Source organism: Balaenoptera musculus, chromosome 16 (genome assembly GCF_009873245.2).
Source record: "Balaenoptera musculus isolate JJ_BM4_2016_0621 chromosome 16, mBalMus1.pri.v3, whole genome shotgun sequence".
Lineage (NCBI taxonomy): Eukaryota > Metazoa > Chordata > Mammalia > Artiodactyla > Balaenopteridae > Balaenoptera > Balaenoptera musculus.
In genome coordinates, this window is record NC_045800.1 from 48793355 (window position 1) to 48819247 (window position 25893).

A 25893-nucleotide genomic window follows, 5' to 3' on the forward strand; every position below is an offset into this window, starting at 1 on the left:
CATTGCCATGATCTTGGCTAGCAAGAGACTCTTTAAATGAGTTACAAAAAGCACCAAGTATTTAGCAACAATACAATGGAGAAATAAACACAATTCATTCTTACAACAGAAAACTCTACAGCAGTGAGAATGAATGAACTACAGCTCTACCCAACAGCATGCATGAATCCTAAAAACATACTGTGAGACTAGGGCAGCCCAAGAACATGCTGTGATTCTATTTACATAAAGTCGAAAATAGGGCAGAAGGAAACCATGTTATTTATGGGTAAATAATTAGGCAGCAAAAATATAAAGAAAAGCAAAGAAATGAAAGCCATAGAAGTCAGGATAGCAGGCCTCGTTACACAGGTGCTCATTTTATAATACTCTGCATCTTTGTGCATATGTGCTTTAAATACTTTTTGAATGTCTGCATATTTCACTACATAAAAAATCAAAAACTAAATAAAACAAAGAAAGGAGAGAAACTAAAGGTCAAAGAGGCTAAGTAATTTGCCCAAGATGACACAGCTAGTCAGGAGCAGAGCTGAGAAACAGAGGCAGATGTTCTGACCCCAAAGGCTATGCTTTGTTCCAGCCCATCCAGGGCACTGTCACGTCACACGTGGTCTACCTGTACTCAGGGTGCTGGCTCCCTGACCCACACACGTGCCTGTCTGCCTGTTTTTCTCTGTCTCTCTGTCTGTCTCTCTCTGTCTGTCTCTCTCTGTACTTGCTAAATGGGGACCATTTGCAGAATCCCACATAGAAACCAGATTTGCCCCTCCCCCGGCCCTCTTTCCCCAGCGTTTATCAGACTTCTCAGGCTGTGCGCTGTGTGCTGAAGAAGTCACAAAAATTAAAACAGGAACCACCATCAAAGGTGCTTATCTCCTTTCTACCAGAAATATAGAGGAAAGGCAGAAATCCCAGGGGTTAGCGGTGGCAGACATGTCCGGGCAAGTTTGGCACTTGAAGGGGGTCTCCATCCGCCTCTGCAGGTTTCCTGGCAAAGCTGTTATTAGCCTGGGTTCCCCTGGAAAGGAGGCTTAGAGGATCAGCCCTTCTTTCACTGTTTAATAACAGAGCCCGTGAGCCCTTTCAAGCATATTTGTTCTGGCAGAGAGTGGCCACCTCTGACAGGCACCAATGGGCAGCGTGCCTGCTGCAGTCAGGGGAGAGCCCGGGCACCCCACAGAGAAAACGCCGGCCAGCAGGGCAGGGGAGCCGGTCACTGCCGATGGCCTGCCCAGGGGTGGCCCTGATGGAGTGCCTCTTGTCTGGGCATTCATTCAACCAGTTAGTCATTCACTCGAGGATGTGTTCTGGGGGCTGGTGACACAGCAGTGAGTAGAACAGACAAGGTCCCTGCCCTCGTGGGGTGTACATTCTAAGAAAGGAGACAGACAGCAAGCAAGTAAGCCTGGTGTAGGTTAGATGGTAGAGAGCGCAGTGGAGGCAGATGAGGTGGGGAGGGCAAGCGGGAGTGACGGGGGTTTGGAGTTTAGTGACATTTGAGTAAAGGAGACGAAGGGGTGAGTTACACATATATCTGGGCAGAGCGTTTTGGAGGCAGACGTGGGGGTTGGAAGAGCAGCAAGGAGGCCAGTGTGGCTGGAGCAGAGTCTGTGAAGGGGGAGAGAGGAGGTAAGGGCTGGTAAATCAGTAGGGCCTTGTTACGGTGATGACTCTGGCTTTTCCTCTGAGCGAGGTGGTGTCATTGGCAGGTCTTGAACAGAGCAGTGGCCAAGCCTGACTCAGGTTCCAACAGGATCCCTCTGGCTGCTGTGTTGAGAATGGATGAAAGAAGCAAGGACAGAAACAGGGAGACCAGTTAGGAGCTCGTTACACAATCGTGCAGGTGAGAGGTGATGGCGGCTTGGCTCAGGATGGCATGGGTGATGAGGAATAATTGAGTTATTGATATATTTTGAAGGTAGAACCAGTAGTATTTCCCCTCCTGGAATGGGTGAAAGGTGTAAGAGAATGAGAGAAGTCAAGGGTAATTCCAAGGTGTTTTGATCTAAGCCAACTGGAAGGATGGATTAGCTGTTAACTGAGATGAGAAAGAACACAGGAAGTGCAGTTGTTTGGAAGGAAGATGGAGAGTTCACTTTGGGGCTTAGTCTGGGATACATGTTAGAGGCTCAAGTTTAAGGTATCAAGTAGGCAATTTGACATTTATGTCTAGAGACCAGGAGAGAAGACTGGGTTGGAGAGAGAATGTGGGGGCCGTTGACACATAGATGGGGTTTGAAGCCATGAGGCTGGATGAGACACCATGGAGCTAGTGGAGGGACAGCAGAGGACCAGGGCTGAGCCCTGAGCTGCTTCCAGGTAGGAAGTCAGGGAGCAGAGGAGAAACCAGCACAGGGGATGAGGAGAGCCAGGAGCAAGTGGGGTCCCTGAGCTGAGTGAAGAGAGCATCTAAGAAAGAAGTATCTGTGCACTGCCAATAGATCAACCAAGAGAGAACAGATGGTGAGCACAGTCCATGGTTGACTTGTCAAGGGTGGTTTTGGTGGAGTCCTGGGAGTAAAGCCTGATAATAGTGGGTATGAAAAAGGATAAGAGGAGGGGAATTGGAGTGTGATCATAGCCAACTCTTTCAAAAAGTTTGCTGTAAAGGGAAAAAGAGAAATGGGACAGTAGCTCAGTCCTCCAGTAGCTGGAGGAGGGAGTTTGTTTATTTTTTTAAGTTGGGAGACAAAACAGCAATGATGGTACAGGTGAGGGAGAAAAGAATTGCTGGAGCACCAGTATCTCTTGTGGATATAGATGGGAAATTCCTCAACAGACTACAAAGAAATTGAATCCAGCGATATATAAAAGGATTATAACCATGACCAAATGAGATTTATCCCAGGAATGCAAGGGTGGTTTAACATCTGAAAATTAATTAATGTGATACATCAATAGAATAAAGGACAAAAACCACATGATCATCTCAATCAACTCAGAAAAGACATTTGACGAAATCCAGCACCATTTCATGATAAAAACATTCAACAGTCTAGAGATAGAAAGGAATTTTCTAAACCTGCTAAAGGGCATCTACAAAAAACCCCACAGATAACATCATGCTTAATGGAAAAAGACTGAATGCTTTTCAGGAACAAGACAAGGATTCTCGCTTTCACCACTTCTATTCAACATTGTACTAGACCAGAACAATTCTAACCAGAACGATTCGGCAAGAAAATGAAATAAAATGCATCCAGATTGGAAAGGAATAAACAAGTAATCTATTTGCAGATGACATGATTTCGTGTCTAGAAAGTGTTAAGAAATCTACTAGAAATCTACTAGATCTAATAAAAAAATTCAGCACGATTGCAAGATACAAGGTCAATATACACAAATCAATTGTATTTCTATACAGTAGCACTGGGAAAACTGAAAATGAAATTAAGAAAACTTCATTTATAATAGCATCCAAAAGAACAAAATACTTACCAATATATTTAACAAAAGAAGTACAAAACTTAATACTCTAAAAATGACAATACATTCTTGAAAGAAATTAAAGACCTAAATAAATGGAAAGACATCCCATGTTCATGGATCAGAAGATTTGATATTGTGAAGAGAGCTCCACTGCCCAGTGGATCTCTGGACTTCCATGCCCCACTCTAGGAACACGGCCTCTGGGGAGGCCCTGTTGGGCAGCACCTCCTAGCCAGCTCTCTGTGAAAGGGGAGAGAAAGGAGTCACACGATACCAGGGCTGCCTGGCATCTGATGGGTGCTCACGGGTGAGTCCTTGCCTTGCGTGGTTATCTGGAGAGAGCCAGCAAGCCCTCGAAGGTGCGTCTTATGTGCATAGGAAGGTGCTTATTAGCAAAGCCGGTTGCGTTGAAGTATTAGAGGAGTCAGAGTGAGCACAGGTTTTGGCATCAGGCTGCGGTCTGTGTGTGATCTGGCTCTGCCCCTTGCTTGCTGTGCGACCCTGGGCATGCCACTTACCCTCTCTGTGTCCTTGTTTGTAAAATTGGAATAAGAATATCTTCTTTGCAGAATTGTCATGAGAATTAAGAGAGAAAATGGATGCAAAGTGCTCAGCACTCTCAGAACTAAGTAGTTCTATTCATTCAACACAGAAGTCTGCCACGTGCAGGCGGGGCACACAGCAGGGATCAGATGGAGCTTCCATTCTACTCCCCAAGACAGAGAGTAACAGGAAAGTACATCGCATGGCACAGAGCAATTGTTCTCATCAGAACCACCAGAAGAAAAGGGAGACTGTTTTATCCTCCCCCAGAGTTTCCAACTCACTAGGATTTGTGTTTCTAACAAGTTCCCAGGTGATACTGATGCTGCTGGTCTGGGACCCACATTTCGAGAACTGCTGTGTTAGAAGGTGGTGAGTGCTACTGAAAGAAAGAAAAAAAAATAGAGCCAGTTAAAATACAGTGGTGAGTGTGGGCCTAATGATAGAGTGACACCCAAAGTCTTGAAGAAGTGAGAAAGTGAGCCAGGAGGATGTCGGGTGGAAGTGTGCCAGACCCAGGCAACAGCTTGGGCAAAAACAGAGAGCATCTGATGTGGTCTTGGACCAGCTTGGAGGCAGATGGGATGAGGGAGTGAGGGACGGGGCCAGATGCAAAGGAGCCTGATGGCAGAGGAAGGACATGATCTGATAGATAGTTAAAAGGGCTGCTCTGACTGCTGACCAGAGCGGGAAAAGGGGAAGCCGGGGGACCTGTTTGCAGTAATTCAGGTGAGAGACAAGGGTGCTTACACTATGGTGGGTGGTGGTGAAAGTGAGCAGATTCCAAATCTGTTTTGAAAGTAGGACCTACAAGATCTCTTGGATGTGGGTTTAAGAGAAAGGGAGCAGTGAAGGTGGACGCCCAGGGGTCTGATCGAGCAGACAGAAAGAACTGTCATTAAGTGAGTGAGGAAGACACAGCCTAGAGCAGGTTTGGGACAATGCAGCAAGACCACAGCTCCATTTGGGCATGTATGAGTTTGAGATGCCTGTTAGTCATTAAACCAGTGGGCATCCTGAGTGGGCAGTGGGATGCAGGAGTCTGGGGGTCGGGGTTAGCGCTCAGTAACTAGTAGCATGGTAACTATCCCCCCTACCCAGTGGCACTGATGAGCAAAGCCCAGCAACTGTCCCAATCTTACAGGCAGCAACACAGAGTGACAGTCCTGGGGCCAGGAGCCTGGTATGGGAACGGTGTCCTTGCCCAGAGTGACAGCTCCTCGCCGGGGAGGGGCATGAGGGGCCAGGCGGCAGCCTTGCAATGGCCATCAGAGCTTCGCTGCCCATGCCAGGCCCCATCCTGATGTGTGTGTGGCTCTCACAGGCCTCTGGAGACTTTCCCCTGACCCCCCCAGAGCTGACAGTCCTGTCCTAGGTTCCTCAGAAATCATGGGGGAAGGAGGGGGACGAATGCGGCTCCCAGAAGCCACAGGGCAGGACACTTGACCTGGAGAAAATCCAGCCTCAGGAGAACTTGGAAGTACACAAAGCAACCTTGTTAGTCCAGCTCGTTGTGGTCATTATTTGCTGGAATGACATCTCCAAACGGAAGCCCTCAAGGCACAGTCACATTCAGGATGAAAGGTCACTGACCCCAGCCCAGGCTGGCAGTGGTGGAGCCTGAGATCTTAAGTGGACCACTTCTCCCCAGCACTACTTACTCCAGATCCCAGCGCTTCTGGGAGATTCAAGAAGAGAAAGTCTTATTTCTATTTCCCCTGGACGTTAACCCACCAGGCCAGTGGGCCTGGGTCTTTCCTGGCTGCCTTTCCAAAAGGGGAAAGATAGGACTGTTGCTGACCTGGGCTGGGCTTCAGTCACTGAGCCAGCAGAAGGGGCACTTGAGTCTGATTCTGGTACCCTGGGCCCATTCTGGTGGGCCCTGAGGGACCACATGCCACGTGGAGGAGAAATTGCCGCCACAGGCCTTGGACCCCATCCAGCCCCAAGCTCACAGAGGCCAGATCTGTCCTCTTCTGAGTATATGGGTCAGTACACAGCACCCTTGGGCCTCCTTCCCCTGCAGCCCTCAAGGCTTCTCCCCTGAAGTGATCCAGGAGCCTTCGAGCTTAGATCCCCAGGACAGGGGAAATAGCCCCCAGCCACAGACCCCACTGACAGGCGGCCAGGGAGCCCGGGGCCGTTTACCAGGAGAGCAGGGTGGAGGAGCAGCTGCCTTATCTTGGGAGAGCCTGGCAAGCCAGCAAGGGTGATTTATAGGGGGCGGCTCACCACTGCTTCCTGTGAAACGCAGGATGCTAACTGCTCAGCTAACTGCCTCTTACCCACCTTGCTGGCTCGCCGTCTGCCTTCCCTCCCAGCAGCTGTGGTGGAAATGCCCCTGCAGCTGGGCCTGCCTGGCTTTCCGTGTGTGCTAAGAAGAGCTCAGATCCCAGGGCTGGAAAAGAGTTTGTCATGGTCATTGCTAAGATGAGGCCAGTGGAGGGTGTGCGCCAGCAGCACCGCGTGATGTCCTGGTGACTCCCCACCACAAGGGGAGAAGTTGGGTTGAGGTAGCCACTCTCCAGAGCAGCTAATGTTTATTCAGCGTGTCCCGCTGCCGGGCTCTGCACCCCAGTTGACCCTCACAATAGCCCTTTGAAATCAGTCCTGCTGTAGCCCCTTTTACAGGTGAGGAGACTGAGCAGCAGAGAGGCTCAGGTAATCTGTCCAGGTCCCAAAGAAGTAAGCAGGAAGCCAGCATTCTAACCCAGGTCTGCGGGAGCTCAGAGTCCTGGGGCTGGATGCCGGGTCCGGAGAGCAGGATGCCGGGAGCCCTCAGGGTGCCTTGTGGTTGGGTTCGCTGGCTCTCAGTTTCTTCCCAGACAGCCTTGGTCCTCCACATCAGTCTGAGGAAAGAGGCAGGGGTCTCATGCTTGCCATTTGCTACTCTTGACAGTGGTTCATTGTATCAAAATTATATTGTAGAGAGGGACAGAGAGGCCCAGAGAGGTTCAGCAACTTGCCTAAGAGCACAGAGCAGGGTTGGGAGCAGGGGCAGCCTGCCTCCAGGGTGAGCCCATCCAAGGATGCTCTGTTGCCAGGCACCATAGTCTCTGGATCTGCGTTGTCTTAAGCGTGGTGTGGGGACAGGGAAAGGGAGGCAAGACTGAGGACAGAGGTAGTCCCCGAGGTCCTGGACCCAGCCCAGAAACGAGAGCCACCCCAGCTCAAGAGATCACCTGTCACCAGGCGCTAGTGTGAGAGGACAGATCCCCAGCCTCTCAGCTCCCTGGCCCACCCCAAGAGGAAAGTTTCATGACTATCTTTACATACCCATCCCCCATCTCAGGCCCCATGGATTAAAAAGACCTCCACAAGGTGACGTGGGTGGTGACCTGGCCAGGGTTTAACCTAGAGTTCATTGTGGCAGTGTGCATCAGAGTCCAGAGCCTTCTAAATGGGGGGCAGCTGCAGACCTCCATCCATGCGGGGAATCTGGGCGGGAGGTTGGGTGGAGGGATTCCCTAGAGATTGGCCAGTCTAACTCTCTGACCATACAGATGGGGAAACCGTGGCTCAGAAAAGAGAAAGCAAGTCAGTTGCCAGAGCTCTCTGCCTACCTGGGAGGACCCCCCTCCCCCGGAGTAGGTGCCTCCCCTGAGCCCTTGGACCCTTCTCTTTAACATGGGCAGAGCTGATCAGACCTTGGGGACTGTGGGCCATGGGGGCTTCAGGCTTTTCCGGCAGGTTTAGGGCAGGATACTCCTTGACTTACGGCCCTCTGGCCCCATGAACCACCCCTCCCACCTTCACGTGTACCTGAACTCTGGGAGGGGAGAGCACCGAGCCCCTCCCCATGTTCCCAGCACTCGGGAGGACTTCAGCCCCCACCCCGCACACTAGCATCAGGACCAGGACTAGGGGGCCTCCCTGGCCTGGGGCACAAAATTTAAGGGAGCACCAAAAAACTCAGTGATCAGGATGAATATTTTATTTAATTTTTTAGAATGAAAATTAATGCAAAAAAATCCATTGTGTTAGTTCCCGATTGCTGCTTTAACAAATTGTCACAAATTCAGCAGTTTAAAATAACACAGATTTATTTGCTCACCCTTCTAAAAGTCGGCAGTCGGAAGAACTGAATTTTTATGATATTGAAGATACTGAAATCATGGTGTTGGCAGGGCTGGTTCCTTCTGAGAGCTCCAGGGGAGAATGGATCTTTGCCTCTTCCACTTCCTAGAAGCTGCTCACGTTTTTGGGTTTCTGCTTCCCTCCTAATGTTGCCTCCTCTTCTGTAGTCAAATTTCCCTCTACCTCCATTTTTTAAGGCCCACTGAGATAATCTAGTATAACCTCTTGTCCTCAATCCTATCTACAACATCCCTTTTGCTAGGTAAAGTAGCAACGTCACAGGTTCTAGGGATTAGGACATGGACGTCTTGAGGGGAGCATTGTTTAGCCTATCACATCCATGATAAACAGACTATCAAAATTTTAAATAAAGACAGGATCTGTGGGTGGGATTAGGGTGAGGCAAATGAGGCACTCACTCTCAAAGTCTGTGCAAGTACAGGGTCGGATCCTGTCTTTATTTAAAATTTTGATATTTTGTTCATCATGGATTTTTTTTGGCATTAATTTGTATTTTTTTAAATATCGCAAAAATATTTCTCTTGATTACTGAAATTTTTGGCACCCCCTTTAACCTTGCACCTGAAGTGCAAAATTCACTTGCCTCATTCTAGTCTAGGCCCTGCTTAGTAAGAGCAAGAAAAGTGACCCTACCCTACACACTGGATTTCAGATGAGCTCCCACCCCTTCCGGCCCCAGGGCTCCCCTAAGCCCTTCCCTTACAGAATTCTGCCCACAGACCCCTGGGGACCTCCACCCCTTCTTCTGGTGTTGCAGGGCCCCAGCTTTGCTTCTCTGTCCACCTGCCCTCCTGGTGAATGCCTGAAGCTGTGCACCCATCTCGGTCCTCACCCTTTGCACCCTCTGGAAGTGTGGGATTGTGGGTTTTTTTCTCTGGGATAGAATCCTACTCTGGGAAGAACTCAGGCTTTGCAGAAAGATAATATAGGTTTGAACTGAAGATCTGTCACTTACTAGTTGGGTGACCTTGGGAAAATTACAAAACCTCTCTGAGCTTCAGCTGCCTTATCTGTAAAATGGGACATTAATACTCATACCGCTCAGAGCTGCACAAGACGCTTGTGTTAAGTCCTAAGCACTCTCCGTGGCACTGGGGCGCTGGCCCCTCGGCAAGGCAGAGGGTTGGAGCCCTGAATGCCAGTTCCACAGACAGCAGCCCAGCTGTAGACTGGGCTCGGCACTCACCCCGCTGCTTGACCCAAACCGAAATCACCTGGGCTCCACCTGGAACACCTGCCTCCCATTCTGCGGGGAGAGGAATTTCCTAAAGCGAGCCCTCGACCAGGAAGAAGGGGCGGGTCATTGGGAGTTGCTAGTATTCCTACGGTGCCTGTAACACCGAGCGTTAGGAAGAAGCGGGTCAGAGGTCTGAGCGGGGAGCGCCACGGGGGCCGACTCCAGGAGCAGCGTTTCAGGAACTCGCCGGGCCCAGGCCCTCCCTCCCTCGCTCCAGGGTCCGGGCCTGGGGCGGGCGGCGGGCAAGACGCTACCTGCGCGCGTGCCGGGCATTCCTGCCGCCGCCGCGCCGCCGCGCCCGGGCGCGCCATGGGCCTGATGCCGGCCGCGCGGGCCTCCTCCGGGTGCCGCGCCTGCCCGCGGTCGCCCTGCCGCCTGCCAGCCTGTTGCGCTACCGCCGCCGCCCCAGGTACCGCGGGAGGGGGTGCGGGCGCCCCGCGAAGCCGAGCGTAAGCGGCGTCCCTGGCCGACAGCGCGTTCGGCCCCGGCCCCACGCGCGGGTGAGGACAGCGCTGCGCCGGCGGGTCGCGGGGCGCCCAGGGGGAGAGGGGGAGGGAGGGGGGAGGGAGGGGGAGGGAGGGGGAGGGGTTGGGGGCAGCAGCGGGACCGGTCGCCGAGCTGGGGGAGCGGGCACGCGCGTGTAGGGGGAAGAGGCAGAGCTGGGACGCCTCCTCCTACCTCCCGCCCTGGTGGTGGGCATCCCGCGTGCAGGGATGAAGAGCCTAGTCTTCCGGGGCACGGGAACTTGCAAAGGATCACCCCACCACCACCACCACTACTGAGGGGACCAGGCAGGATGCCAGCTCTGGGCTACCGACTCCAAGTTCAGTGCTCAGCCCACGTTTGCCTCTCCAGGCCTCAGGAAGGCACCCGTGTCTGGGCGTGGGGCTGGCTAACACCAGAGGGTAGGGGTCACTTCTGCCTTGGGGACCAGCTTGCCTCGGGCAGGACACCCCCCCCAAGACGTTGCGTCTCGCTGTATTTCTCTCCCCTGGGCTGATTTCAGCCTCTTGGTTGTTGAAACTTGGCTACAGCCCAGCCAATTGGTTACAGCTGTTGCGAGTAGAGCTGAGGCTCTGTAGTACCTAGTGGAGGGCAGTGCCCTTAGGCACAAGTGTGGGAGTGATGTAAAGTGGATTTACAAACCGTGGGGTGCGTGCATGGAGGACGGCAAATGTCCTGGGGAGGGGAGTAGAGAACAGGAAGGGTTTACCCGAAGTTTGTGAATCTCTGGAGAGAATTTAAGAATTATTGTCTTCATTGTGTCTCTTCTCTCTGTGCCTCTCCCCCCAACTGGAGAGAGCCCTAGTATGGCCAGAGCCATACTAGGAGACTGAGGTCTCCCCTCGGGGATCAGCTCCAGAGGGAATCTCAGCTGCCTCCCTTCCCTGCTGGGTCCCGGGGGCAGGCAGAGCCCACCCTATCCTGGGCTGGCCCTCCTGGGTCAGGAGAAGGCCACATTTATCAAGCACCTGGTGCCATAGGCTCTCCCGTGGCTGCCGACGGCCCCATGAAGTGGCAGAGACCAAGGCTCAGAGAGGTTGAGGACGGTGCCCAAGGTCACCCAGGACAGGGATCTGAGTCAGCTGAGTGCTGGGCCTGTCCCTTCCTGCCCCTGCTTGGGATTCTGGGGAGAGGGGAGTGAGGGCCGGGCTTTGCCAGGGAGCAGCTGGCAGGGGAGGAGGCCTGGCCCAGCTCTGAGCCCGTCCGCAGGTTCATCCAGAGGAAAGGCAGCCTCTGCCAGCTTCCTCACAAAGCGCCGGCTGTGCCACTGGAGAAGAGTGTGGGCTGGGCCCTCGAGGAACCTGCACACTGGCTGGGTTTCCAGGGATCCGACAGACCTACTGAATCTGGTTCTTGGCAAGGCTCCCCCTCTGAGACGTGCCAGGAGGGCTGAGGAAGTTCAGCACAGCCGTTCCAGGCCCTGCCAGGCTCTGGCTGAGAGACCCTGACGAGGGGAGTGGTGGGCAAGGCCCCTGGCTGAAGGAGGCCAGACCTGTAGCCTGAGCACAGGGCGCCTCCAGCAGGAGGAAGCTGGGAGCAGAGCCCTGGGAGGCTGAGCTGGAATGAGTCTTTCTCATGGGGCTCCGGAAGCATCTCCCCACCAAGGGTGGTGAGGGGGCAGCTCACACCTGAAGGCTGTACAAGGTCGGATGCAAGGCTCCACGCCGCCTTGCTGGGAATGTGGGGTCAGTCCTGGGCCTGGTGGTGGCTGGGAGCAGGGCCTCGGGGCAGCCTCTAAAGACAAGTGTGATCATCCCCATTTTATAGATGGAGAAACTGAGACCTAGGAAAGGAGGCCACTCTGCTCCTCAGTGGCTTAGTCAGGATGTGCACCCAGACCAGTGCAGGTGCAGGCTCAGAATCTTTGTCTCTGTGGCCTTCAGCCTTGACCATCACCTGCCACCTGTGTTCCCATTCCCCACCCCTAGCTTAGCGCTCTCGCCAGGCTCAGCGCTTGGAGGGCCTCTGGGGGAGTCTCATCATTTCCCAGAGTCCCTGAGCCATGTATGGGGTCAGTGCTCACCAGGGCTCATGGTCCATGTCAGGACAGGGGGCTGCCATGCTCCCAGCCTCTTCATTCAGGCTCTGTCACACCCACCCTCCAACCCCTGGGGCCCTTGTCAGACCTCCTCCCCCGGCCCCCCGCTCAGGTCTGCCTTGGGGTCTCTGCTCATGCACGCCCCCAGCACCCCGCACCCCACCTGTCTGCCTGGCTATCTCCTGCTCATTCTTAGACCCCAGTTCTGATGTTCCCTCCTCCTCTAAATCGCCTCTGTTTGGAAGCACCCGGGATCCTGTGGACTTCCATTTCCTGGCTCTCACAGCCCTGTTCAGGGGGCTGGAAGAGTGGTCTGGAAGGCTTCACAGGGGGAAGCAGTGGTTGAGCTGAGGTTGGGAGAGGGCTTCAGAGACGTGGGAGCCGCCTGACTACAGGCACCACATGAACAGCGGGGCTGGCCGTGCAGCAGGTGCCCTCTGCCTGGCCCAGACTGTGCCCCAGAAGCTGGTGGAGGGAGGGCGGCAGGCCCTTGCCTCTCCGCCTGCCAAGTTTGGATTTTATCCTGGGTGGGGAGGAGGGAGGCAGCAAGGGGTTTTCAGCAGAGGAGCCCGTGGTAGGATTTACATGTTTCTAGCCCTCTGGGCAGCTCTGAGACCCTCTAGGACCTAGAACAGGGTGGGGCACAAACGCAAGAGTGATGGAAGTGTGGATGGATGGATGGATGGATGGACGAATGGACAGGTAGACAGCAGATGCCCTGGGGACAGGAAATGGGAGAGTAGGAAGGGCTGGGGCCAAGAGGAGGCTGGATGGAATTACCCAAGCTTTGTGAATCTCTAGAGAGAATTTTAGAATTCCTTTCCTCAGTGTCTCTCTTCCCTGACTATGGCCTTCAGTCACTGTGAGCCGAGGGTGGGGAGCTGAGTGCATGAATTTGGGACCACAGACTGTCCTGGACTGTGTGTCCACCCTCCTTCGCTCAGTGCTCCTTGACCTCTGTTCCAAACCCAGCATTGGCTCAGGACTGGGGAGAGGGGGTGGTTCCCAGTGAGGATCCGGGCAGAGGCGAGTGTCTTCACATGGTCTGTGGTAGAGGGCCAGGGAGAGAGCCCAAGAGCACTGTGGTTGTGCTGAAGGGAGTATCTGGGACAGCTCACGTAGGAGGGGACACCTGAGCTGTTCCCAAGGGCTAATAGGAATTTTACACAGACTGAACAGGGAAGAGTCCTCCTGTGCACAGGCCAGGCAGCAGGAAAGCAGATGTATTCGGGATGCTCGCATAGTGGGTAAAGCGGAAGTGAAAGGGACAGGGCAGGGGCCTGAGTGGGGAGGAAGGCAGGAGGCAGGCGCCAAGGATGCAGTGCCAGGCTGGCTCCTTCCCCTCTTGAGGACCCTCTGCTTATGGGCAGTTCCCCCTGTATGTTCTCTGCCTGCTCATTTGAGGTCCTAGCAGATGCCTCTGGTCACAATAGGCCTGGTTTCCCATTTCTACCTTCTGTGGGTCAGGGCCAGTCTCCTACTTCATCCTGGCCCTGGGGGGAAGTCTGTGTCATGGAGGTTGAAGCAAAAGAGGTGAGTACCTGACAAAGCCACATGAGTGAAGTGTGGATGGGATGTGAGGCAATAGGGAATGGTGGGGGGGGGGGTCTGTGGAGAATTAGCAAATACATGGGCTATCAAAAGGGCACAAGTGCCACTGAACTCCGTCAGTGTAACCATTTGGGAATTCCGCCAGGTGCCACAAGATCTGTGGATTCTTTTAAGAGAAGCTGGGAATCCAGATTTTTATATGAAATCTCTGGATTTTAAATAACTAATTTAAAAATGTTTCAAACATCTTACTAGCTCAACAAGAGCATGTGGACCCATGTGGTTCATTGCTGGGCATAAGTGAGGTGAGAGGGAACAGTGGCTCTGTGTCCCCGGACCAACCCAGGCCACTCTCAGGCTGGGCAGAGAGGCCAGGATGCTGTGCTCAGGGCCGTTGACTGGCCCATCGGGCCCCACCTCTGTGGGCAGGGGCAGCTTGGCTCTCCCACCAAATCCCAGAGGGCAGACAGTTTTTCCTTTCTTGTCAGTATTCTATCCTCTGCTTACCTCTGCCTGTTGCCCAAATGACCACATCCTTGGGAGCTACTGGTGAAGAAAGACAGGAGAAACACAGGAAGCGAGGCTGGTGCGTGGATAGCATCACACAGGTATCCATGCTCCAGCATGGGTGGAGAGCAGCAGTGTGGCCTAGAACATTCTCTGGACCTGGTGCCAGACTGCCGGGGTTTTGTTTGTTTGTTTGTTTTTGTTTTTTTAATTTTTATTTTATTGGAGTATAGTTGACTTACAATGCTGTGTTAGTTTCAGGTGTACAGCAAAGTGATTCAGTTATACATATACTCATTCTTTTTTAGATTCTTTTCTCATATAGATTATCACAGAATACTGAGTAGAGGTCCCTGTGCTATACATTAGGTCCTTGTTGGTTATCTATCTTATATGTAGTAGTGTGTGTGTGTTCATCGACCCCCCACGTTTCCCCTTTGGTAACCATAAGTTTGTTCTCGATATCTGTAAGTCTGTTTCTGTTTTGTAAATAAGTTCATTTGTATCTTTTTTTATTAGATTCCACATATGAGTGATATCATTTGATATTTGTCTTTCTCTGTCTCACTTCACTTAGTATGATAATCTCTAGGTCCATCCATGTTGCTGCAAATGGCATTATTTTGTTCTTTTTTTCACTGAGTAATATTCCATTGTGTATATATATATATGGTATCTTCTTTATCCATTCCTCTGATGATGGACATTTAGGTTGCTTCCGTGTCTTGGCTATTGTAAATAGTGCAGCAGTGAACATTGGGGTGTATGTATCCTTTTGGATTATGGTTTTCTGCAGATATATGCCAAGTAGTGGGATTGCTGGATCATATGGTAGCTCTGTTTTTTGCTTTTTAAGGAAGCTTCATACTGTTCTCCATAGTGGTTGTACCAATTTACATTCCCACCAACAGTGTAGGAGAGTTCCTTTTTCTCCACACCCTCTCCAGCATTTATTGTTTGTAGTTGTTTTTTTTTTTTTTTTTACAAATTTTGCTGCTAGTTTAGTCCACAAATTGTTATAATAGTTTAATTAATTAATTAATTAATTTGTTTATGGCTGCATTGGGTCTTTGTTGCCGTGCGTGGGCTTTCTCTAATTGCGGCGAGTGGGGGCTACTCTTCGTTGTGGTGCGCAGGCTTCTCATTACGGTGGCTTCTCTTGTTGCGGAGCACGGGCTCTAGGCATGTGGGCCTCAGTAGTTGTGGCGCATGGGCTTAGTTGCTCTGCGGCATGTGGGATCTTCCTGGACCAGGGACCGAACCTGTGTCCCCTGCATTGACAGGCAGATTCTTATCCACTGTGCCACCAGGGAAGCTCTGTTTGTAGACTTTTTGACGATGGCCATTCTGACCTGTGTGTGGCGATACCGCATTGTAGTTTTGATTTGCATTTCTCTGGTAATTAGTGACATTGAGCATCTTTCATGTGCTTTTTTGGCCATCTGTATGTCTTCTTTGAGAAATGTCTATTTAGATCTTCTGCCCATTTTTTGATTGGGTTGTTTATTTTTTTTTGACATAGAGCTGTGTGAACTGTTTATATATTTTGGAGATTAATCCCTTGTCAGTCGCTTCATTTGCAAATATTTTCTCCCATTCTGTGGGTTGTCTTTTTGTTTCGTTTATGGTCTCCTTTGCTGTGCAGAAGCCTTTAAGTTTAATTACGTCCAATTTATTTCCGTTTTTATTTTCATTACTCTAGGAGGTGGATCATAAAAGATATTGCTGCGATTTATGTCAAAGAGTGTTCCATGTTTTCCTCTAAGAGTTTTATAGTGTCCGGCCTTACATTTAGGTCTTTGATCCATTTCGAGTTTATTTTTGTGTATGGTGTTAGAGAATGTTCTAATTTCATTGTTTTACATGTAGCTTTCCTGTTTTGCCAGCACTTTTTTTTTTTTTGAGCATGATATTTGCATTATTTTATTGATTTAAAAATAATGAAAGCAAATTTATTGGAAGAGCATTATTTTATTTACATTTAAAAGAAAAAAATTGGCTATATTGACAGGCAATATTTAAAAACCCATTTCAGAGATCAATATTTACAGCACTTTCTTTAAAATAAGACATTAACAAATCACCAACTAAATCATAAGGAATAAGCACAATTTTGTAAGCTTTTTTGGTAAGGCAAAATGCATATTATGGATAAAAGATTAGTTGTGACAATAAGCTATTATTTTCTACCCTAAATGCATGCTCAGCATCCGAGCACAGGATAGCATGAAGAGCATCCAATAATAGATATCAGCTAAAACTTCAAAATTACATTCAAGATTTTGTTTTTACTTATAATTAGACATGACAATGAATTCACTGCCTTCAAGATATTGAAGTTGGTCTTCTAAATATTTAAAAACAGTTAATTTCTTAGAACATGGATTTTAAAAATGGTTATCAAAATTCATATATTAAGCTTATAATGATGCCAGGAGTATACTCTCTCTACCTTTTAATTTTTTTTTTTACTAATTATGAAAATGAAAATAGAAATATTCTAATACTAATTACATAGTATTAGGTACTTACTAATTATATATGTATTGTGTATGTACTATGTATTATGTATGTACTAATTACATAGTACTGATACTTAGTATTTTCTAAGGTTGGAGGGAAAATCCATTATTTTTGGGTCAAGGACTTACTCAGCTACAGTCCTGTGTTTCAGGCATGAAGTGCTCAGGCATTTTAGATTTTCTAGTAAACATTAGTGTAACTCTAAAATTACCTGGCATGACCAACACCACTTATTGAAGAGCCTGTCTTTTCTCCATTGTACAGTCTTGCCTCTGTTGTCATAGATTAATTGACCATAGGTGCGTGAGTTTATTTTTGGGCTTTCTCTCCTGTTCCATTGATCTATACTTCTGTTTTTGTGCCAGTACCATACTGTTTTGATTACTGTAGCTTTGTAGTATAGTCTGAAGTCAGGGAGTTTGATTCCTCGAGCTCTGTTTTTCTTTCTCAGGATTGCTTTGGCTATTCAGGGTCTTTTGTATTTCCACATAAATTTTAAGATTTTTTGTTCTAGTTCTGTGAAAAATGCCAGTGGTAATTTGATAAGGATTGCATTGAATCTGTAGATTGCCTTGGGTAGTATAGTCATTTTGACAATATTGATTCTCTGATCCAAGAACATGGTATATCCTTCCATCTGTTTGTGTCATCTCCAATTTCTTTCATCAGAGTATTATAGTTTTCAGAGTAGAGGCTTTTGTCTCCTTAGGTAGGTTTATTCCTAGGTATTTTATTATTTTTGATGCAATGGTAAATGGGATTGTTTCCTTAATTTCTCTTTGTGATATTTCATTTTAGTGTATATGAATGCAAGAGATTTCTGTGTGTTAATTTTGTATCCTGCAACTTTACCGAATTTATTGATGAGCTCTAGTAGTTTTCTGGTAGCATCTTTAGGATTTTCTATGTATATCGTGTCATCTGCAAACAGTGATGATTTTACTTCTTCTTTTCCAATTTGGATTCCTTCTGTTTCTTGGACTTCCAAAACTATGTTGAACAAAAGTTGTGACAGTGGACATTCTTGCCTTGTTCCTGATCTTAGAGGGAATGCTTTCAGCTTTTCACCATTGAGAATGATGTTAGCTGTGGGTTTGTCATATATGGCCTTTATTATGTTGAGGTAAGTTCCCTCTGTTCGCACTTTCTGGAGAGCTTTTATCATAAATGCGTGTTGAATCTTGTTAAAAGCCTTTTCTGCATCTATTGAGATGATCATATGGTTTTTATTCTTCACTTTGTTAACGTGGTGTATCACACTGATTGATTTGCAGATATTGAAGAATCCTTGCATTTCCTGGGATAAATCCCACTTGATCATGGTGTATGATCCTTTTAATATATTTTTGGATTTGGTTTGCTACTATTCTATTGAATATTTTTGCATCTATATTCATCAGTGATACTGGCCTGTAATTTTCTTTTTGTGGTATCTTTGTCTGGTTTTGGTATCAGGGTGATGGTGGCCTCATATAAAGAACTTGGGGGAGTGTTCCTTCCTCTGCAGTTTTTTGGAAGAGTTTGAGAAGGATAGGTGTTAACTTTTCTCGAAATGTTTGATAGAATTCGCCTGTGAAGCCATCTGGTCCTGGACTTTTTTTTTTTTTTTTTTTTTAATTTATTTATTTATTTATGGCTGTGTTGGGTCTTCGTTTCTGTGCAAGGGCTTTCTCTAGTTGCGGCAAGTGGGGGCCACTCTTCATTGAGGTGCGCGGGCCTCTTCACTATCGCGGCCTCTCTTGTTGTGGAGCACAGGCTCCAGACGCGCAGGCTCAGTAGTTGTGGCTCACGGGCCCAGTTGCTCCGCGGCATGTGGGATCTTCCCAGACCAGGGCTCGAACCAATGTCCCCTGCATTGGCAGGCAGATTCTCAACCACTGCGCCACCAGGGAAGCCCGGTCCTGGACTTTTGTTGGAAGTATTTTAATCACTGTTTCAATTTCATTACTTGTGATTGGTCCATTCATATTTTCTATTTCTTCCTGGTTCAGTCTTGGGAGATTGTACCTTTCTAAGAATTTGTCCATTTCTTCTAGGTTGTCCATTTTATTGGCATATATTTGCTTGTAGTAGTCTCTTATGATCCTTTATATTTCTGTGGTGTCAGTTGTAATTTCTCCTTTTTCATTTCTAATTTTATTGATTTGAGTCCTCTCCCTTTTTTTCTTGATGAGTCTGGCTAAAGGTTTATCAATTTTGTTTATCTTCTCAAAGAACCAGCTTTTAGTTTCATTGATCTTTGCTATTGTTTTCTTTGTCTCTACTTATTTCTGCTCTGATCTTTATGATTTCTTTCCTTCTACTAACTTTGGGTTTTGTTTGTTCTTCTTTCTCTAGTTGCTTTAGGTGTAAGGTTAGGTTATTTGAGGTTTTTCTTGTTTCCCAAGGTAAGATTGTATTGTTATAAACTTCCCTCTTTGAACTGCTTTTGCTGCATCCCATGAGTTTTGGACCATCATGTTTTCATTGTCATTTGTCTCTAGGCATTTTTATATTTCTTCTTTGATTTCTTCAGTGATCCCTTGGTTGTTCAGTAACATATTGTTTAGCCTCTATGTGTTTGTGTTTTTTACAGTTTTTATCCTATAATTGATTTCTAGTCTCATAGCATTGTGGTCAGAAAAGACGCTTGATGTGATTTCAGTATTCTTAAATTCACTGATTTGTGGCCCAAGATGTGGTCTATCCAGGAGAATGTTCCATGTAGACTGCCTGGGTTTGAACCTTGACCCTGCCACATACCGACTGAACTTGGGCACATTCTGAAGCCCGCTGCCTCTCAGTTTGTTCATCTGGAAATTGGGAATGATGGTGATGGTGATGATGATAACAATAATGGTAATATTCCCTAAGTTATCCAGCTGTCTGAGGATCAAATATGTTGATACAGGTAAAGTGCTTAGAACATCACCAGGCACCATGAGTGCCATGTCTCGGCCAGTTCAGCACACTTTCCTTGTGCACATATGTATGCATGCACACACACACATATGCACACACAAGTCCACATGCATGTGTATGCATGAACACTCACACATTCACACACACATGCATCCACACACTTCTCCCCAAAGCATTGATGGCGTCACTGGGTGCCTTCCTTGTGGGCATGTTTTCTAGAAGGGAGAAATCTCATCCCCCAGGTTCTATATACTTTGTCTTTAGGTCGAGCAGCATGAGAAGGAACATTGACTGAGTCCTGCTCTATGTCAGGCACTGTCTTAGGGACTGATGTATCTTATTTCAAAACAGCCATTGTGTGTGGGAAGCTACAGTAGGCAGCCATCCGTCCTGCCACCCTCTCACCTGGCTGGCTCAGCACTCAGGTCTCGGGAGGCCACCTGCCTGGGCTGCATCCCTCTGGGAGGACAGAACTGCCTGGACAGAATGGAGCTTTGATGTCATGCTCTGGCCCACCCCACAACTGCCCTGCGGGGATGGTCTCTGAGTCAGAGATAGGGAGATGGCAGATGGCGGGCCTTCCAGAGGCCTTGTAGAGCTTAGGGCTGGGAGAAGTCTGTTTCTCCTTCACTATCACTGTGAGTTAGGGAGCTTCATGGATCTCCACTCCTTCCACTCTTTGCCTGGGCTGCCAGGAACCTCTTTGCCCAGTTGTGTATTTAGTTGTCACAGGTTTTCTGGGTCAAAAGTTCCTTTACCTTCTTGCTCTCTGCCTCTGTCCCTCATTTGCTTTCTTGTCCTGTATTAAATGTTTTGGATATTTTGCTTCCTAATTTTTTTTTTTTTTTTGCAAATGTTATTGAAATATAGCAAACAGAAAGGTGAACAGATCACAGGTGTCACAAGTGTGTAGTTTAATGATTTTTCTCAAAGTGAACAAAGCTGGGTCAGCAGTGCCCAGGTCCAGAATCCGAGTATTACCAGCACCCCCAGATCCCCTCAGGCTCCTTCCAGTCACTGACCCACCAAGGGAACCGTGTTCTGACCTGGTTTTGCACTTTACATAAATGGAGTCATGCAGTGTACACTCTGGGTCTGGCTTCTGCTAGCAATTATGGGATTTTTTTTTCATTTTAAAAAATTTTGGTAAAAATAGGTCTGACATAAAATTTTAACCATTTTTAAGTGTATAATTCAGTGGCATTAAGTATATTCGTCATGTGCAATCATCACCATCATTCATGTCCAGAACTCTTTTTATCTTGTAAAACAGACTCTGTACCCATTAAACAATAACTGTCCATTCCATTGTCCTCCAATCCCTGGCAACCACCATTCTACCTTCCGTCTCTATGAATTTGATTATTCTAAGTACCTCCTATAAGTGGAATCATACAGTATTTTACTTGTTTTAGTGGACTGGCTTATTTCACTCGGCAAAATGTCCTCAAGGTTTGTCCATGTTATAGCATGTGTCAGAATTTCCTTCTTATGGCTGAATAATATTCTGTTGTATGTATGTATCACATTTTGTTTATCCATCTATCCATTGATGGACACTTGGGTTGCTTCCGCCATTTGGATGTTGTGAATAATACTACTGTGAACATGGGTGTACATATATCTGCTCAAGTCTCTGCTTTCACTTCTTTTGGGTATATAGAATTGCTGGATCATATGGTAACTCTGTTTTAAATTTTTTGAGGTGCCTCCATACTGTTTTCCACAGCGGCTGCACCATTTTACATTCCCATGAACAGGGCACAAGGGTTCCAATTTCTTGACATCCTCACCAACACGTTTTCTGTTTTTTGGATAGTAACCATCCTCATGGGTGTGAGGTGGTTTTGATTCGCATTTCGCTAATGATCAGTGATGCTGAGTTGTGATTCTGCTCTCACATCATCTATCATCTGTCTTTTTGCCTGAGCTGTGCCCCATCTGTCGTCATTGCTGTCCCATGCTCCACGGTATGAGTAGACCATGACAATCCCGCTCATTCTGCCGCTCATGGGCATTAGGTAGTTTCCCATTTGGAGGGATTGCAAGGGAGTGCCACTAAGAACATTCTAGAGTTCGTCTTTCCGTGGACATAGTGTTGGGTTTTTAAATGCAAGCCACTTCCATTTGGAGGTTAGTGTTGCATAAATAAGCCAATCAATAAAATGCATAATGCATGGTCCCTGAGGGCCCTCCCTGAGGGTCCTCAGGCTTGAACAAGCTCCACAGGCCAGGCCAGGCCCCTGCCCGCTATGCCCTCCTGCCCTGTCCCAGCCGCCTGGTGCCTGCCCTCCCGGTTTCTAACCTGCTCCCTCATGGGGGAGCCACCCTTGGCCCTGACAGCACCCCCTGCCCTCTGTTGTCCCCAGCGCCCTCCCCCACCGCCGCGCCGGCTAGCTGAGGGTGTGACCAGCTCCTCTCTGTGCCCAGGGGTCTTTGGGCAGCACCTGGAGGACACAGTCCACCATGAGCGGAAGTATGGCCCGCGCCTGGCACCCCTGCTGGTGGAGCAGTGTGTGGACTTCATCCGGGAGCGCGGGCTCACCGAGGAGGGCCTCTTCCGCATGCCTGGCCAGGCCAACCTGGTGAGGGACCTGCAGGATTCCTTCGACTGTGGGGAGAAGCCACTGTTTGACAGGTGAGCTCCTGGGAGGGGTGCAGATAGGGCCACCTGTCCATTCCCCTGCATAGCCTCCTCTCAGGATGCCAGCTGAGAGGCATGGGTGCAGGATGGAGGATGGGATGGCGCCCTACACTGGCACATGTGCCCAGCCAGCCCTCCCAGTGGGTGGAGTGCGGGGCACAGAATCACTGCAGCAGCCCTGCATCTCCCTTAGGGGTGGATCCTGCCACCCCCACGTGGGCTGTATCCACTGTGGATGCCCGTAAGCCCACCCCAGCAGGAGCAGGGAAAGGCCTCTGCTGGCACCATCCAGGACTCCAGGCCTTCTGCATGGTCTGTTTCTTGGCTCTGCTTTCTTGGGATGACTTGCCCCCCAGCCTCCTTTGGTGCCAAGATGGAGGCGTGGCTCCAGCCCCACATTCTCACAGGTTTTGGGGGTGGAGGAGCAAGTCTCCTCCACCTGTCCTGGGCCAGTGCCCATCCTACCCCATCACTGGGGCTTACTGAGTCCTGGGCTCCACCCCGGGATAGTCAGCCTCACTTAGAGCCCAGGGGCTAAGAATGGGGGACAGGTAGCTGTTTGGGGGCCTCTTCTCTCTGATGGTATCTCCATCATGGGGCAGTTTTTCATAGAAAATTCTTTCTGTATCAAGCCAGCCCTGGCCCCCATGGAGCTTCTGCCCATTCTTCTCAGATCTGCCTTCACAGACGAGGGCCCCTCTGTTGCAGGATAGGTCCACAGGTTTCTGCTGGCAGCCCTGGCGTTTTCAGATCTTTTCCTCTCGGGGCAGAACACTTCCAGCCCCTCCAGCATCTGCCCAGACCCATCACCACAGCCAGGAGAGTCTGTCAATTCCTTTTTCACATGTGGAGCCTGGGACTGATCACCACTCCCCAGAGGGGGTCTACCCAGGAGAGCACAGGGGTTCCTTCATCTGGAGCCTCGTGAATTTCCATCTGATACTCTCAGCTTGTGGTTCATTATTTATTATCTCAGTGAGCTTGTGGTCCACTCTGAACCTCTGCCAGCCAAGCCTCTTCCATCCTGTGCCTGTGTGGCTGTGGGTTAAGGTTGGAGATTGCTTCAAATAATGCTTCTCTGTGGTTCCTGGAAACTTGCTCTGGACATTGAGGTTTTTTAGAGAAGGGACCACGGCCCTGGTTGCCACTGACCCCACACCCTGAGCACGCCCCTGGCTGTGGATGACCACGGCCTCTCCTTTCTCTGCTCCCCCCATCACTGGGAAGGTGCTGAGGAGCTGAGTGTGGTGTGCTGGTGGGAAATCTGAAGGAAGTGATGCGATCAGTAGCCAGAGGGACCCTCGGTTCCAGAACCAAGGAGAGGATTCTGGGGGCAGGTGTGGGGTTGGGTGTCCTCTGTTTCAACAGGGCAACAATAGGGTGTGAGAGCAGGTGAGTGCACCTGGGAGGGCATGAGGGAGAAGAGAGGAAAGGGGACAACCTGAGAAGCCCCATCTTGGAGGATGGGTTGGAGGTGATCCCAGGAAGAGGAGTAGAAGTGTCCAGAGAGAGACACAGGAGCCCAGGGAAGGCCTGCCCCACACTGCTGAGAGGTCGGGAGTCAGGGCTGCAAGGCGGGGGTGTCTGAGGGGCTCTGCCTCTCCAGTGGGTGTTCAGCAGGTGGGCCAGAAGGGGAGAGGATCCAGGCTGAGGCCTTCAGGAACCGCAGCTTGCACAGAGCATGTGTGCAGCAGGGGCAAAGCCGAGGAAGGCACTCCAGGGAGCTGGGTTTGGTCCTGAGGCCCAGGAGGCCAGGCACAGTTTGAGTAGGACGGCGGCCAGATCTCATTTCGTGTTTGCAGGTATCTCCCGAGTTGGCATCAGGCGGTAAGACAGTATATCTGGATCCCCAGGAGCTACCAAAAGTCCAGGTTCCAGGCCCCGCCCTCCCCACTCCTGTGGAATCAGACACACGAATGAGGAGTGGGAATCTGCATGTATAAAAGCCCCCAGTGACTCTGCTCAGCAACCAGATTTAGGGGCCAGTGGCCAAGGGGGAACCCCGTGCCAGGTGGGGGCAGAAGCAAGGGTGAGGGGCATGACGGGGCAGGGCAGGCCCCCCTTTGCACCTTCCAACCTCAACCTCTCCTCAGCCTCTCTTCCCCCACCCTCCCTCTCCCTACCTGACCCCCTGCTTCCATCTGGAGCATCCCACACTAGCCCTGCCCTCAGTGCGTTTACAGACTTTTCTTCAATGGTCATATGTCCATTTTATGGATTAGAACCCAAGGCTGGGAGACCCCATGTAACTCACCCAAGATGCCCAGAGGTGGGCTCTGCCCAGCTGGATCCTGGCCTCTTTCCCAGAGCCCCTTGCCCTCCACCTACATCCTCCCTCCAGGAAAGTTCCTCTCTCAGCCTGCTCACCCTTCCAGAACTATCCTGTTTCTCCCTCCTGTCATCCGACAGCCTCTCACCTAGGGTCTCCTCTCCCGTACCCACCCTTGCCCGTCCTCAGCCCCCTGAACACCAGGGCTCCTCCACCCACCTTTCCAGGACCCTTCTCCACAGTGTTCCCTGCACTGCCACAGCTGGCCCGGGCTCTGAGTGCCTCTCCCTTCTGGAAGCTTCTCCCGGGGTATCTGACCCCATTCTCTCCCACTTCCTGGTATCTCTTCTGGCCCTGCATTGTGCCCACCCCCAACGCAGGCATCCCAAGGCTCCTCTTCTCCACTTCCTGACAGGATTGTCCCAGGGCTGCTCCCCTCACCCACATGCTGGCAGAGGCCATGCGGGACTGAGCTGGCTCGCCCCGTGCGCGTAGACACACTCTGCACTGTGAACTCCGGCCTCCAGTCCTGGACTCGCTCCTCCATACAGAGCCCCACCTGGCCTGGAAGCCGCAGTCACCACACCTGTCCCTTCCTGCCACCCTGGTCTCTAGTCCCTGGCCCGTAGCAGCTCTCCCAGCCCTGTCCGTGCTGTTGCCGAGCATCTCGAGGACGGTCTCCCCCATGCCCCACCTTGGTGGCTCTGGTGACTCTCGCAACAACTCTTCTTACATCACTTTGCACCCATCCATTGAGGGAGAGCGCTTGGTAGGTGTGGGGGAGTGGCCGTGAACACGACAGACAGCAGACAAGGCCCTGCCCTCACGTGGCCAGGACAGATGACAAATAAATGCACTCAGGGAACCAGCCCGGGTTCCCATCACCAAGCTCCCCTTGGCCTGGCCCACAGCACAGAGCAGGCAGCCCGGCCCCCAGGGAGGTAGTGCTTGGTGACTGGGCTGGGATGGGAAAGATGGGCCAGGCCGCCGCCTGGAGAGCGGACTGCAGGGGAGCGAGGTGTAGGGGGCAGGAGACCACAGCTGTGTTCTGGATGGGCATTGGTGTCGGCAGGGGTGAGGGGGTCTTTGGGAATGAAGAGATGCAGGGGAATGGCGGCATTACCAGATCCATCCTGCAGATGGAGAAACTGAGGCTGGGGGTTATCTGCCTCACGGCGGGTTACCTGCTGTGCAACAGCGAGGGCAGAAGCTGATGTGGACCCCAGGGCGAGCCCTTGTCTCCAGCTGTTGCCCTCCTTGCCCGTGCGCCCAGCCCCCCTCCACTGCACACTGTGCGCCTGCTCCTGGGAGAGGGAGCAGGACAGGTGACAACACCTGCCCCAGAAGGGCTCACAGGCTGGTGGGCACCCGTTGTGCTCTGGGCTGCGAACATTCTCCTTGAGTGCTGGAGCTGGGGGCTGGATTCAGGCAGGTGTGTGTGGGAGGGGAGGGTCTGAGGGGAGTTTAGGGAGAAAGTGACCAGAAGAAGCCTTGGGTCAACTGTGGGGAGTGGGGAGAGAGGGAGGAAGTGAATTTCTAGGGAGGGAGAAAGAAGGTGAGGCAGTCAGGGCTGAGCCAAGCTCCCAGACGCGGGAGCACTGTAACTCGCGGGCAGCCAGCAGCCGCCAGGATGGGGCTCTGGGCAGGGA

General features: G+C 50.3%; 1 protein-coding gene across 3 annotated transcripts in view; it reads left to right on the forward strand.

Annotated features, from left to right (window-relative positions):
• ARHGAP22 (Rho GTPase activating protein 22) overlaps positions 1-25893 on the forward strand; it is a 163157-nt gene that overhangs the window by 124971 nt on the left and 12293 nt on the right. For all 3 annotated transcript variants that reach the window (XM_036829727.1, XM_036829729.1, XM_036829730.1), the window contains one exon: positions 21762-21969. In XM_036829727.1, coding sequence (XP_036685622.1) covers positions 21762-21969 — 208 coding nt within the window. The remainder of the gene's footprint in view (positions 1-21761; positions 21970-25893) is intronic.